Below are 16,779 nucleotides of genomic sequence, written 5' to 3'. Positions count from 1 at the left end.
TTATTGTTGCGAGTTCGGACCCTACCGAGGAAGCTATTTTATACCCTGAGCCCATTGAAATTTTGTAAAAGGGGTATAATGTATTTGTGCAAATGTATGTAACAGGCAGAAGAAAGCATCTCCGACCCCATGAAGTATATCTATTCTTTATCAGCATCAATAGCCGAGTCGATCTAGCGGTGTCCGCCTGTTCGTATTTATAAGCAGGGGTATAATGTATTTGTGCAAGTGCCTGTAACAGGAAGAAGGAAGCATCTCCGACTCCATGCATTATATATATTCTTGATCAGCATCACAAGCCGAGTCGATCTAGACATGTGCGTCTGTCTGTCCGTCTGTTCGTATGTATGAACGAAAGGATCTCATAACTTATAAGAGTTAGAGACTTGATATTTTAGCTGTAGGTCTTCCTAGTGCCCGCGCAGATCGAGTCTGTTTCCGGTATTCGATAACTTGTCCCGTTTCCAAGTAATCGATAAAAATCGATATCAAACTCCTGTTTTTTGAGCAATTTTTGTAAATAATAAGACCTAGAGTTACCAAACTTGACATGTAGCTTAAAGAATAATGTATATATATCAAGTATCTTTCATTTTATAGCTATCGCCACCCCCCCGCTACCACCGCAAAGCTATAAATCAAGTTTATGAACCAACTTGTACTGTCCAATTTTTCCCATTAAGACTCAATTATTGGTGTGGCTGATGAGTAGAGGCGGCGGCAAGTAGTGCGGTCTGCTGCTAGCTCGAAACCGACCGAGGAAACAATATTTTTTTTGTCTGCTGCGAATTCGAGACTTACCGAAGAAACTGAATAGAGGCGGCGGCAAGTAGTGCGGTTAGTTGCGAGTTCGAACCCTGCCAAGGAAACGTTTTTTTGTAATTTATCTTTATTAATACTAAAGCAAACGAGCTCGTAGCGCAAGCTGCATTTGGTGTTAGTAGAAGAGAGTTCAGGATATCCCCTTGTCGGGAACTCCCGACTAGAGTCTCTTACTTGTTTCTGTATGATACTGCTTCTGCAGACGAACCCAGTGAACCTCGCATCAGCTTTCAAACGGTAATAAATGCACTTAGTAACTTTTCCGCTTCTTCTCTGTATTACTCAATAGCCGCGCGCAATTTGGCCATTGTGATCGCACGTAAGCGTATGCTCACATACACATACATACGTACATACATTTCTTAATATGTGGGTTTTTAACGGTAAGAGCAGGCAATGATTGCTGAGAAATTAATACATTTTTTATATTTACTTTTTTTATTTCAAGTATTTTTCACAATATTATTTTGGTTTTATTGTTTGCAGATTCACTTGTTCGCATAAATGGTCCTTATTCCTTCTCACAAGCACAAGTCACTTTTATTTAAAGTTGCTTATTTAATTGTATTTTGAACACCAAAGCAACAATTATTTTATTTTAATTGTGTCCGGGCCTATTGTACCCAGTTTGCCGATTAAATAAAAAGTACTTGGTATTCAGATTAATTTCATTTTAATTTTCAACGATGCGCACAAACTGTTCGTGCATACGCAACTGAACAAAATAACTGACGCTCAAGAAACTGTGCATCGATATCAATAGTATTTATTTTTTTCTGTCAACACAAAAATCACTGACATTTTTGCATCATGTACGTATGGTGATGTTCAACGCAACGCAATTATACGATTTCTTCATGCCAAATGTGGGCATGCTCCACAATTAGCAATATCTTATGTAGGATAATAAAATTGAAGTGTCCCGTTAAAATTTCCAACAAATTTATTTTGGGCCCAGCCTAGAGTATACGTATGCATATTAATATATTTATATACGTATGTATATCAATATATGTAAATTTATCTGCATATAATGAACTCTTATGAACGCAAATTGTCTTATATTTAGCTTCATACATACATATATTCTAGATGAAACAACGACAAATAAAGTAAATTGCCTTTGGGACCTGTAATTATACAACTTTAGACAAATGTATAAGCTAAAAGTATTGCTTGCTTATCAAGTGTTATCTCTTGAGGAAGCGAAATAGAACAGACGAATATTCAAGCTCTAACTGACAAAGATTACCTTTGAAACTTACTTTAAGTATTGACAAATAGAAAAATTAGTCTAACAGCATTACTTACAATATCTGATTGAAAGTGTCTGTGTGTATATCAGTGTTGTATATTACCGTACCAGTTTTATTGAGCACCATTCCCAAACATGATGCATTTCAAAGCCAACATTCAGAATTTAAATAACTCCTATTACTCAATAATATATTAAGAAAATTTATCAAAATTTCTGGGTTGGCTTAAGTAAACTTCTTTTTTAATTTAGTAATAACGAGATCTAAAAACATGAGAAAAACTCAGAGCCCTAGGAAACTTAGAAGTTGCTTGTGTATATACATCCGCATTGTGTTTCAGGTAGCTATGTGGCTGGCGGCCAAATGCTACTCTCCACTTGGTTTCGGTGTAGTCGATGACGTTGCTGCTCTAGGCAGTTGATTAAGTCGATTGGGCTTTCTTGCGTGGATGTGGTTGAACCGGTTGTGTTGTGGTATGTGGTAGAGCGATGGATAAACTGCGCGGGTGACTCCAAAAAGAATAATAATCCGCATGAAAGCAGCACTAGTAAAAATAATTCCGGCGGCTGCAAGGGCGCAGAGTTTCCATGATGCATGGCCGCAGGATGCTCTCCTGCAAAATTGGTACAGTAAGTTAGAAAAGATATAAAGCGTAAGATTAATGAGAAAGAAGGGATATAATCGGCACGCCGAAGATTTAATACCCTTGCAGACCGAACCATAATGCTCATAATGCTTTGCTCGTATCTAAGAAGCACAGGAAAAATAGTTAACGCCGAGTATGGTTAAGATATCTTGAAAAACAAAAAAGTTTTCCATAGAACAACATAATGTTTGACAGATCGTTTCTATGGAAGCTATATGATATAAAGATCTGATGTGAAGATAAGATTTGGCATACATCTAGGGAGCATAGTAAAACTAATAAACGCCGAGTTTGGTCAAGATATCTTGTAAACATAAAAGTTGTACATACAAAAACTTAATTTTCGACCGATCGTTCCTATGGCAGCTACATGATATAGTAGTCCGATCCAGCCGGTTTTGTTATAAGTACTACGTGCAACAGAAATAGGGACGTATGCAAAGTTTCATAGCGATGACTTTGGAACTGAGAGACTAGTTCGCATAGAAACAGACATGGCTATATCGACTCGGCTGTTGATACTGATCAAAAATATATATATTTAATAGGGTCGGAGATGTCTTCTTCTATGCGTTACACGTTTCGAGACAAAGTTACAATACCCTCTGCAAGGCTATTAAGACAAAATCCCGGTAAAAGATAAATTGAGAACATTTGTTCGCTTGCTTGCAGGCCAAAAGATATACTCTCTACTAACAGGCATTGCCTGACCCAAATGATTTTTAAGGGATGTATATATATTCTAGCTTAGCATCAATATATATAGTTTTACTCAATGGCATCAATAGTTAAGTCGATCTAGCGGTGTCCGCCTGTTCGTATTTATAAGCAGGGGTATAATGTATTTGTGCAAGTGCCTGTAACAGGAAGAAGGAAGCATCTCCGACTCCATGCATTATATATATTCTTGATCAGCATCAATAGCCAAGTCGATCTAGCCATGTCCGTCTGTCTGTCCGTCCGTCCGTATGAATGAGCGCAAGGATCTCAGAACCTATAAGAGCTAGAGGCTTGAAATGGAACGTAGGTCCTCCTAGTGCCCGTGCAGTAGGAGTTTGTTTCCGATAATCGATAGCGTGCCCCGTTTTTGAGAAATCGATAAAATTCGGTATCAAAATCATGATTTTCGAAGAAATCTTGTAATTATAAAAGCTAGAGTTACCAAACTTGACATGTTGCTTTCAGAATAGTATATACATATATATCAGGTATCTTTTATTTTATAGCTATCGCCACCTCCCCGCTACTACCTTATTGCTATAAATCAAGTAAAAACACACAAATTTGTATTGACCACCAATTTAAGCCATAACCTTAATGCAATTGTCTTTTTGAGAATACATGAATATTCTATGGTACAATAAGATCTACTGTTGAAAAGTTCATCAAGATCGGTTAAGAAACACAGAACCCACGTGGTTGCAGCACCAAGCGCAAATGGCAAGAATTTGTGTTTACATGTACACACACACATTCACGCGCGTCTTTATTGAATTCTATCAACAGCATTGCAATTGCGATTGTATTGTATTCTGTGATGTGTGTATGTGTTGCTATTTTAATTCGTTTTTTCCCCTCAGAGTCAATTAGTAAGCAGTGTGGTCTGTTACGGGCTCGAGTCTTATTGAAGGAGCTTGTTTTTTTTTTAAATTAATTTGTATTACTGCTAAAGCAAACGAGCACGTAGCGCAACATGAATTTGGTGTTGGTAGAAGAGGGTTCAGGATATCCCCTAGTCGGTAACTCCCGACTAGAGCCTCTTACTTGTTTATATGTGACGGACTGACGGACAGACTGCTGTACATGGCTGGATCGACTAGGCTATTGATGCTGATGAAGAATATATATACTTTATGGGGTCGGAGATATTTCCTACTGCCTGTTACACACATTTGAAAAAATTCATTATATTCTTTGTATCAATTTTTAACGGGTTCAGGGTATGAAAACGTTAAACTAGTGGGGTTAGTATTTCTTGTCCTATGCGCAAGGACTCCTGTCCCGGAATTTTCCTCCATGGCGAGCTCTTAGAACAGGTGCGTGACCATAAATACCTAGGGATCAACCTCGACAGACGACTTAAAAAACATGTCACCGAGGTAACTATCAAAATGAAAAGCAGGCGTTTGAGCTGGCTGCAAAACCCAAACAACAAACTCTTTCTCCGAGACAAGGTCCTTATCTATAAGGTAATCCTTGCCCCTGTGTGACGATATGGGCTCCAGGTTTACGGTATAGCCGCAAAGGCGCACCTTAACAAACTTTGCATCATCCAGGTCAAGACCTTGCGAAAAATCTCATGAGCCGAATGGTATATTCGCACACGAGATATCGAAAAGGACCTTAGGGTTCTTATGGTAGGATCCATTATCAACGAAAAACCAGCAAGCTACCTGTTTAAGCTCCGCAACCAAGCTAACGTCCTGGCAAGGAAAGGGCCTATCCCATAGGCCTGGCCAGCCGACGCGTTTAGTGAAGCATGCAGACCCTTGAAAATTGCACAGTTGTGTTCGATCTACAAGAAAAATGCGTGTCTGCGAATTTTCGACACTGAGAGGTTAGATGCCACTGCCGCCAGCCAGACTCAACCTTTTCTGCCATTGTCAACCAGTGCAGCCGCATTTTATAATTTGCATAAAGTTTAGCAGCGTAACCTGCAAGCACGTTCTTTTATTTTTTCATGCTCAATATAAAAATAACTAATTACCACAAAGTTGGCACTACCAACACTACCTTATTTATTTGTTGCGAAAATATAAAAGACTGTAAGTTTGAATACTACAGAAAAGAAATTCATGCTTAATGGCATTAGCTGGGCTGAGCCCATCCTGGCGGCTATCAATTGGCGCATAGTTGGCGAGGCTTCAGAAAGCTAAGCCCACAGCTGTCAGACGGAACAACATTTCAAATTTGCATATTGGTGCCAATCCTAAAAGGGTAAATATTTCTCTTCTCTTGCGGACCAGCCGCTCATTGCTCTTGAGCTGTGTGCCTTTTCCTAATTATCTTTTTCTGGCGTACACAGATTCGCACCTTTACAGTGTGAAATATTTTTGATTTAAATAATGTTACAAGTTTGCTAAGCTCGAATAATTTAAAACTTTAGAATAGTTAATTACCGAGCAGCCATTTTTGTTTTGAAAATATTTCCTTTTTTTTTTATTTTTCCTTGCGTTGTGTATGATGTGTTAAAGCGAAAAGTTGCCGATTTCAAAATAAGTAAAAAGCAAAGTGATTTTTGTCGGCGAATAGAATTTTTTTTAAACTTTAATTCATATAAAAATAATGCGACAGTAAAATTAATATTGCCTTTGAACATATGTACAAACACCACTTCAGTATGGACACCGCCGAAAGTACGTTCGTCGCTGGATCTGCTTAATGGTAAGCCGGAGCTTCTCATTATAATTTAGACTTGTTCTGTTTACCCAGGGTATCACTCGGCAGGTTCACGAAAACAAAGTAAGATTTTTCTAACTGCCACCTGAGCATGCGTACAATATTTTACACCATTGTTGTTGTTTTATTGGCTTGTGCCAAATCGTGAACTGAGCTCATGTGTTACCTGATTAAACAACGGTAAAAGAAATTGATAGAATGCTATGCGTAACAGCTGTGCACCTTACAGTAGTGGCGCAAAATATTAAGCATACCACCTTTAAATTAATAGTAAAAAAAGGTGACTAAAGCGTTTGTCAACTAAAATTTATTAAACAACTTAAATGGCATTTAGACTTAGAATCTAATTTTTTTATACCCTGAACCCATTGAAAATGGGCAAAAAGGGTATAATGTATTTGTGCAAATGTATGTAACAGGCAGAAGAAGGATCTCCGACCCCATAAAATATATATATTCTTGATCATCATCAACAGCCGAGTCGATTTAGCCATGTCCGTCTGTCTGTCCGTGTGGACAAGGATCTCGGAACCTATAAGAGCTAGAGACTTGGAATTTTAGCTGTAGGTCCTCCTAGATCATGCGCAGATCGAGTTTGCTTCCGATATTCGATAACAGGTAATCGATAAAAATCGATATCGAAATCCTGTTCTTTGAGCAATTGTGGTAAATTATAAGAGCTAGAGTCACCAAATTTGACATTTTGCTTCTAGAATAGTATATGTATATCAAGTATCTTTTATTGTATAGCTATTGCCTACCCAATTAAGCCACAATTTAAATACAATTATCATTTTGAGAATAAACGAATATTTTATAGTACAATGCGATCTACTACTGCAAATTTCATCAAGATCGGTTCAGAAACACGAAAGAAAATGTGTTTGGCCTGCAAACACGTGCAGCAGCAAGCGCAAATTACAAGAATTTCTGTATACATGTACACACACACATTAATGCGCGTCTTCTTTGAATTCTATCAACATCATTGCAATTACTAATATATTGTTTTCTGTGCTGCTATTTTAATTAGTTTTTTTCTCACCAAGACTTAATTATTGGTGTGGCTATTGAGTAGAGGTGTCGGAAAGCAGCGCGGTCAGTAACGTGTTCGAACCCTTCGACCGATCGTTCCTATGGCAGCTATATGATATAGTGATCCGATCATAATAGGATTTAGCATATATATGAGGAGCATAGTAAAACTAATAAATGCCGAGTTTGAACAAGATATCTTTATATTTATTTATTTATTCCTATGGCAGCTATATGATATAGTGGTCCGATCCATATGACATATGAACTGCGTGCAACAGAAAGAGGGACTTCTGCAAAGTTTCATAAAGATAGCTTTAAAACTGAGAGACTGGTTCGCATAGAAACAGACAGACGGACAGACGGACATGGCTATATCGACTCGGCTTTTGATACTGATCAAGAATGTATATACTTTATGGGGTTGGACATTTGCGTTACACATTTCACGACAAAATTATAATACCCTCTGCAAGGGTATAATAAGTGTGTTTAAGGGATCGTCTCAAACATGTTTTGGCTCTTGGACGATCATGGTAAGGTGGGGATACGCGACTCCCAAATTCCATATAGGACCTACTTTTCTTTTCTTTTCTTTGTTTGTGATGGCATGCTAGCCTCTGTCGTGCCCACTGATTGATAAGTGACCTGTTCTTCCAAAATAACACGCGAAATTTGTAATTATTAATAATTTGCAAACGAGCATTAAGCATCGCGGAACTTTTTCCCGAAATCATGAAAACATGTGGTTATATATACATTGGCTGTCCACGTGTTTGCGGCGGGAATCGCAAATTGCAAGAATTCAGCAATTGTTTTCTGTGCTGCTCTTTTGATCTGTTTTTTTTTTTTGTTCTTATTAAGACTCAACAAAATGAAAAGCAAAATCAGGCGTTTGAGCTGGCTGCAAAACCCAAACAACAAACTCTTTCTCCGAGACAAGGTCCTTATCTATAAGGTAATCTTTGCCCCTGTGTGACGATATGGGCTCCAGGTTTATGGTATAGCCGCAAAGGCGCACCTAAACAAACTTTGCATCATCCAGGCCAAGACCTTGCGAAAAATCTCATGAGCCGAATGGTATATTCGCACACGAGATATCGTAAAGGACCTTAGGGTTCCTATGGTAGGAGACGTTATCAACGAAAAAGCAGCATGCAGACCCTCATCAAAATAATCTAGCCCCAACAAAATAAACATTTACATAAGCCTCATACACAATGTAAATGTTAAGCTAAGCTACCTCAAACCAAAGCTACTATTACTATGAACCCCACGATCCTTACGTTGATAAAAGTTGCTAATCTAAACTAATAGCATACATGTTGCAAATAAAAGAATTTTAATCCCAAAATAAAAAAAAAGTTACATGCATTTGCACAAATACATTATACCCCTTTTACCCATTTTTAATGGGTTCAGGGTATAAAAATATATTAAAAGATTACTATTAATGATGAAAGCAAAGGCAACCGAAGCACACTTTTGACTGAGAATATACAAATATGGTAAGGGGCTATAGTCGAGAGTTCCCGATTAGGGGATCCTGAACCCTCTTCTTCCAACACCAAATGCAGCTCGCGCTACGCGCTCGTTTGCTTTAGCAGTAATAAAAATTAGTTAAAAAAAACAAGTAAGAGGATCTAGTCGGGAGTTACCGACTAGGGGATACCCTGAATCCTCTTCTACCAACACCAAATGCAACTCGCGCTACGCGCTTATTTTCTTCAACAGTAATAAAAATAATCCTCCCTGGTTCTCAAGTGAACTTATAAGATTAAAAAATGTGAAGTCGAGGTGTTATAAAAAGTTTAAAAAATCGGAAAGTCGTTATGATTTCTCCTGTTATGCACTTGCCCGATCAAATTTGTTTACTCAAAATTCAATCTGCTACTGCTTCGCCGTTGTCGTCTCCAATTTTCACATAATCGTAAGCAATTTTTTCATTTTTTCAATTCTAAACGAAAGACATCTATTTTGCCTTCTTCGGTTAAGTTTGCAGATGAGAGCTCGAATACTGATCCAGGCATAGCCGATCTGTTCGCAAACTTTTTTCAAACGACCTACTCCTCCTCTAGGTATAATAATAATCAGCCTTATCCTTATCAGTGACAGAGGTCAAACTACATCTTTAATCCCATTGTTACGGAAAGATTGCTTCTCAGCGACCTTAACACAATCAAGCCGGTTTACTCTCCGGGCCCTGATGGTGTGCTGCAGCACTATGTAAACCTGTTTTAAAACTTTTTTAATTGTCCGTAAGCACCTCATCTTTTCCGACAATTTGGAAAGAATCATACATTATCCCTCTCCATAAGAAAGGGAGTAAGTCCGATGTCGAAAACTATAAAGTCTTTCTTAATTATCCGCTATACCTAAAGCTTCTAAGAGAATCATAACATTGCAATTGCAACATTAATGTAGTTCCTTTATTTCACCTTCCCAGCACGGGTTCGTGAAGCGCAGATCTACAACCACTAGCCTTCTCGAATTTACTTCTCTTATAATTGATCAACAGTACTTGTAATGAAGTTAATGATCTAGGTGTCATTCTTGAACATAAACTTAAATTCGACTCTCATGTTAAGACCGTGGTCAATAAGGCCAGAATTGTTTTGGGTTTCATCAAGCGATGGTCGAAAACAAAGACAAAGACCCTTAATTTATCTTTGGAACCACCTATACTTTAGTATGCCTCATGTATCTGGTCACCACAGTAATCTATCCATCAGAATCGAATCTGTTCAGAAACAATTCTTGTTGTTTGCCCTTCGTGGTTTAAATTGGGACCCTCGTGTGTGGATACCATCATACTCTTGCAGACTTCTGATGATTAAACTTCTTTCCTTAATTAATCGTAGAACCATGCTTGGTGTAATATTTATCCATAAATAATTTACTGGTGAAATTGAGTCTTCTGTGTTGACTAGCCAATTAAATTTCTCTATCCCTACTAGACTAACACGTAATTTTACACCTTTATCGCTTCAATTTTGCTCAACTAATTATGGCTACCATGAGCCGTTTAGGGTTCTCTGTGATGATTATAACAAGCATTACAGAGTATTCTGCTCGGAGCCTTCTCTTCCTCGTATAAAGTCTTCTATTCTTCACTATTTTGCAATTAGAAAGTCTGATTTTTATTTGTACATATAGTCGTAGTTTGTATTCGTTTACTTCGCGAATCGTGTCGTACGTTACACAACTGCGCCCCTCGGTCGGTTGGGCGTGGATGGGATGCAGTACAATGCATCGGGATTCGCGCGAAAACAAAAGAAGCTCCTTCAATAAGACTCGAACCCGTAACAGACCACACTGCTTACCACCGCCTCTATTCGACAGACATATCACTAATTGACTCTGAGCGGAAAATTAAGATAGCAACACATATACACATCACAGAATACAATACAATCGCAATTGCAATGCTGTTGATAGAATTCAAAAAAGACGCGCGTGAATGTGTGTGTGTACATGTATACACAAATACTTGCAATTTGCGCTAGCTGCTCCATTTCGTGAGCAGGCAAAACAATTTTCTTTAATAACTTCTGTGTTTCTTAACCGATATTGATGATATTTTCAACAGTAGATCTCATTGTACGATTTAACATATAGAATCGTGTTTTTTTTCACAATTGCATTAAAGTTTTGGCTTAATTTGGGGGTGAATTTAAATCTGTGTGTTTTTACTTGATTTATGCAATTGGGTAGTAGCGGGGAGGCGGCGATAGCCATAAAATAAAAGATACCTGATATATATTTATATACTATTCTAAAAGCAACATGTCAAGTTTGGTAACTCTAGCTCGGGGCAAGTTATCGATTATCGGAAACAAACTAGAAGGACCTACGTCCCACTTCAAGCCTCTAGCTCTTATAGGCTCTGAGATCCTGGCGTTCATACATACAGACCGACGGACAGACAGACGGGCATGGCTAGATCGACTTAGCTATTGATGCTGATCGAGAATATATATACTGTATGGAATCGGAGAAGCTTCCTTGTGCCTGTTACATACATTTGCACGAAAACATACTACCGTTATGTATGATTGTTGCCGAGAAAGTTCTTCTTTTCTGTTAGGGCATCTTCAATTCTCTGTTCCGTGTAGACCTACCAGGAAATATCGCCCCTTATTCCAACCTACGTGCACAACAGATTACGCTATGCACAATTCTTCTTTTCATACCCTGAACACATTGAAAATGGGTAAAAAGACAACACCGAGGATTGCACTACGGTTGGTTAAAATTTGCTTTTGAGCTGATACAATACGATTCTAGCTATGGATATACTGCGGTGACCAGATGCAAGTGCGGTATTCAAGGATAGTGTGAACAAGAGAGATGTATAGGAGTTTGGTTATGAACGGATCGTTAAACTCTTTATTGTCTATGATGACTATCTTGAGGAAGCGGGAGCAGTATTCAAGGATAGTGTGAACAAGAGAGTTGTATAGGAGTTTGGTTATGAACGGATCGTTAAACTCTTTATTGTCTAAGATGACTATCCTGAGGAACACCACCTTTTAAATATGAAGAAATCAAATGCAAAAGAGACGGAGGGAAACGCCTTACTGAAGTCAGTGTAAACTACATCAATCTGCATTTTAGAAAGGAAAGCATCATTTCATCACTTCATCACCAAGTAAATTCAAGCAGATTGGTCGTAGTTGATCGATTCTTTACGAATCAATGTTGAACAGGGGAAGCAACTGATTTGCAGAAATGCTGCAAATTCGAAGTGATTATTTTTCAAATAATTTAGGGATAGCGGACAGTTTTGCAATCCTCCTTTTTTTATATTAGACTTTCCACCTTCCTTGTGGAGAGGAATGATATAAGATTCTGTCCAAAGAAATGGAAAAACAGAAGATTCAAGGGATGGATAAAAAAGATTTAGCAATGGACGAAGAAGGAAAGAACTACCCTCCTTAAGTAAACAGCTAGGAATATTGTCAGGCCCAGAAGAGTAAGAAGATTTTAAAGAATTTATAGCAGAAAGGAGAGAGGAATGGGAAATAATAGGAGGAAGTATAGAGCTAGAGGAAGCAATATAAGGGTTAGAATTAAAATTAGGATAGACAGAGGAGTAAGTTGATTGGAAAATATTAGCGAAGAGGTTAGCAGCACCAGAATCATTGCTAGCTCTATCTATCCCAAGAGATAAAGAAGATGTCAAACTTGAAGATTTACGCTTCAAGTTAACAAAATTATAAAACTGTCTCGGCTTTTGGGCAAATTGCCTTTTGCAACGAGCAAGATAATTTTCATAGCACTGAGAATTCGACTTGGCTATAGAATATTTTGCCAAATTAATACTCAAACAAGACTTATTACACTTTTTAAAATATTAAGACAGTATATTTATGGTTTGAAAGTCTGGGAGTAATCCAGGGTGGCTTTGGAGAAGCAGTCAAAGGAATTAAATTGAGAATACAAACATCTAAAAAGGGAGTTCAGGGTGTTATAAAATATTAATGGAAATATTTACATCAACCGAGTCATATAAAAAAGACCAATCGGTTGCATGAATATGTTGATTAAGCAAGGAATAGTTTCCTTTGCGAAACCAACGGTGGGCTTATTGGTAGCTGATGAATGCGAAATAAGAGGATTGCAATTGAACATTGCAACCTATAAAGTAAAATTGATATGCATACTCAGGAGGGGACCTGGACACATTAGCAATAAATATAAACAACAAAAGGTATAGCATGCAATCTATAAAGTCATGCTGGGCTGAGGATACTAAATAATTTACGGCAGTGAATAATGGCTAAGAGATGTTCGGTACATTAAAATCACCCACACTATAAATAGGTCATTACTACGCACTTATGTAGAAACTTCCTTAATACAAGTAATATGTTTCTTATAAACTTGAATATCAGTAGAAGGAGGAACATAGGAACATGTGATCTGAACATCGCGTGATGGAAAAGTCACCTCAACTTAGACAATCTCAGCGTTAGTAGGCGTAGTAAAACAGAAATGTTCTGACTGGAGAGAGGCTTTAACGGGAATCAATACCCCACCACCTCGAGTTGGCCGATCATTTGCACAATGAAATTTTTCGAAAAAGCTTTGAAAACAGACCATGTTTCTGAAAATGCGATTATACCCGATTTGAAGAAAGTGCTGTCCATAAAATGATATTGAAGCTTAGAAATAAAACCACTGACATTCTGACAATGAATGGAAACTAGGTCGGAGGACGAAGTTTTTTTTTGCGGCAGTAACGGTACCTTGTACCGAAGGGACAGGGAAGGGCTGGTTATGCTTTTTTGTGAACAATCATGTTAGGGGGCCAAAATTTAGGATCACAAATGATTGGGATCGAATTATGGGAAACGATAATTTTGAATGATACTCTTTCACGAGGAGTGAAGAAATTAAATTTAGTGCTTGACACGCTAGCAGAAGATTTGCTAGCAATATAGGCAGCCAATGAATCACAAGTGGTGTCAGACGAAAGCCGGGCTGAAGATAAAATAGAAGTTGGTGGGGCCAAAGAGGCAACGTAAATTGCGCGCAGGTCTACCTTTGCATCCGGAAGCTGACGGTGCTGCAGCAGTTTCGCTGACTAGGGCAGGTTCAAAAAGGTGGTCTACTGAGACTACTCCAAGGAGTACCACAGGGGTAATATTCGGACAATCGCTTGAAGAAGGCGATAATGACAGCACTGGGGGAATAAATCTAAGTTGCTAGGCACCGACAAAAGGGACGCAAGTGATTAGACAGATGTAAAGGGCAAATGCAAAAATTGAGACTCTAACCGGCGATTAAGTGTAGACTCAACTTTATATTTGCTAAGCAACTCGAAACTAAAGTCTAAGTTATTGCTTGGCTACATTGTTATGTTTTTAAAATTGATTTCTCAGCGAATTTAACATTCTGGAGAAATCAATTTGCTTGTCGATGCATACTGGGCACGACCAACGCAAGTCGCCGCAGCCCTTCTTGGCAATGGCAGCGATCTTGTCGCAATCACGCCCAGTGAGACCTGCACATTTAGCATACATCATATTCTCAAATAGCCAGCAATTAACAAACTGCGGCTGTGCGTAATCTTTAGCCTGCTTGGACGTGCAAGATTTTTTACAGCACGACATATTTTCTACCGGGGTTTAAGTTAAGCAGAAGTTACGAGAGCGTAGAGCGAAACGAAAAACGGTTCACAAAAATAGAGCAGGCAAACGTTAAAAAATACTCTTACACAGACAATTATTGTTTGGAGTAAAAGGCAGTAGCAAACAGTAGCAGAAATATGTATGCACCAGCAAGCACATGCACACACAAGTGTATTCACAGGGGAGCGCGAGAACAAAATAATCAAAACAAACAATAACCGTGTTGACGCTGCGTTCAATAAATGCAATAATTAATATTCTACGTTGCACAAGAAATAGCGCTTTGCACAAGTAATAAAAGCTTTTTAAACAGAGCACAAAAGATGCAAAATTTAGAAACAAAAAGAAGGATCGAAGCGCAAAATTATATAAAAAATTTGGAGCACAAGTTAAAAACACGTCAATCATTCTCAACTGAGAACTCTTTCCGATAAAATCAAATATATGGTAGATTGGATTTACCAACTAATTTATCAAAAACAACAAGATCTACTGCAAACCATTTCATTAAGATCGGTTAAGAAACACAGAGATGATTACAAAGAAACATGTGCTTATATTGATATTAACAAGCCACGTATTTGCTGCAATTAGCACAAATAACAAGCCAGTTGAGCTTGTGGAGCCTCCTTAACCATTTTGGTCTGGTTGCTGTAACGTGGAACCCCCCGATGAGCCTGCGTTCTGGGTGCACGCCCAGATAGCAGAAACTGTAGCCCTTAACAACTATTTGTGCGTTGCGTGAAGGTGGTGCAAGCAGTTCGCTTTCCACGTTTCGACCAGCAGCAGCCAGTCGTGCACAGTGTTCGTGCAGAAACACTCAAACGCAGTTAACCTTCTGCTCGAATGCCTCCAGAACGTGGATTGATTATCCGGTGAACCTGCTCCGTGAACGCCATGGTGCCTTTGCGTGAGAGTGCCATAACTGCTCTGTTGCCGATTTCGTCGCAATCAGGGGTCTCTTTGACTCGAGCGCTTTAAACTGCATCCCGATTAGGAGGATTGGGAGGCAGGATTGGGAGAGCAAACTGCTGATTGGGAGAGCCAACTGCAGTGGCGCACCGAGGGCTTCAGCCACTTTACGGCGCTGTACGATATCTGCGAGGTGGAAAGATTAATGTGATTAATGATCGGAGAGCTAGGAATGGTTTGGCATCTAATGTTTCTTGTGATTTTCCACATAGAGAAGGTGCTGTTGCCGTCATGTCCAGTTCTTTCCAGGGTGCTGTCTAGATTTTTAAATCGGGTCGTTTCCAGCAGACCACGCAGCCGGTTAAACGTGCTGACCATGTGTTTTTTTTTATTTATTTATTTATTAACGGTATACAATACAATAGAATAGCAAAACTAAAAGCCTAATCAGACTACAAATATTTCTAAAACCATCTATACCAGACTATAGAAAGTTTATTTGAAAGGCTATAGAGATAGTGATGGGTGGGGGAAATTTATAGCCTGTCCGGCAAGCTATTCCCCTTCATATAGCTTGAAATAGTCAGTGAGTTCCCGAACATATCCTGAAAGGAATGTGAGGTGGCTACTTGGATTAGCCACCCCACAGTTTTGATCCACGGCACGGAGCCGTTATGTTTATGGCCTAATTCACGGCAAGAAGCCGTTGGAGTTATAATTTAATTGTTTTGTTAGTTTATAAGCATTAACTGTATTAGAATAAGAGCATATTTAAGTAAGAAGCAAGGAGCCGTTAATGTAATAATTGATTTTGTTAGTTGTAAGCATTATCTGAATAAGAGTATTATTAATTAAAGGCAAGGAGCCGTTAAGCTAATAGTTCACTTCGATCAAATAAGCGTATAGTCAGTAAAGGGTAACGAGCCCCGCATAATTCAAGTTTGAATTTAACCGCCGGCCGCCGCAGCAACCATGCGTTGTCGACCGGTTGTTCAACACCGTCGCGATAGCGCAGCTTCAATTCGGCGGCGAAAAGCGAAAGTTCCGAGGCGAAGTTGAGCGGCCGAGGCAAGCGCACGGCTCGCCTGCGAGCATGTCGGCATTTTGTGATCGAGCGACAGGGTGAGTACACGCGTATAAAGGAGGAGAAAGAAAAGTGACTAAGAGTGTGCAGCGGAGCGCTAGGGCTCCGAACAGTGTGGCAGGGCCTTAACTGAGGGATCCGAGTAGGGTAGCGCCTAATAAATAAGAAACAGGATACATAAATAAAATGAAGTTAGAAAAGAAAGTCGGCTAGTTTATTTTATTTCTTATGTTTCTTATGTTCAATATAACCCTTTTTCCCGACCTAAAGTGCAGTGAATGTGGTGCGAGTCTATTGCCCGATAGTGTAGGTGGTACGAGGCTATTGCCCGGTAGTGTAGGTGGTACGAGGCTATTGCCCGATAATGTAGCTGGTGCGAGGCTATTGCCCGGTAGTAGGTGGTTTGAGGCTGCTGTCTGGTGTGTGTGGTTCGAGGCCCCGGCCCGTTGTTTGCGTGATCAATCCGGCTCTGTGTGTGTGTACTTCATG

The 16,779-nt window shown here is 39.1% G+C and overlaps 1 protein-coding gene across 2 annotated transcripts in view; it reads right to left on the bottom strand.

The window, feature by feature from the left end:
* Nucleotides 1-1,478: 1,478 nt before the first annotated feature.
* dpr8 (defective proboscis extension response 8) overlaps nt 1,479-16,779 on the bottom strand; it is a 267,234-nt gene continuing 251,933 nt past the window's right edge. For both annotated transcript variants that reach the window (XM_064700530.1, XM_064700529.1), the window contains one exon: nt 1,479-2,691. In XM_064700530.1, the coding sequence (XP_064556600.1) occupies nt 2,423-2,691 (269 nt within the window). In that variant the 3' untranslated portion in view covers nt 1,479-2,422. The remainder of the gene's footprint in view (nt 2,692-16,779) is intronic.

Source organism: Drosophila montana, unplaced genomic scaffold (genome assembly GCF_035044405.1).
Source record: "Drosophila montana isolate Dmon_TW-CO22-7 unplaced genomic scaffold, ASM3504440v1 contig_1783_1, whole genome shotgun sequence".
In the NCBI taxonomy this organism is placed as follows: Eukaryota; Metazoa; Arthropoda; class Insecta; order Diptera; family Drosophilidae; genus Drosophila; species Drosophila montana.
Note: the sequence above shows the minus strand (reverse complement) of the source record. Positions and strands in the feature narration are given on the sequence as shown.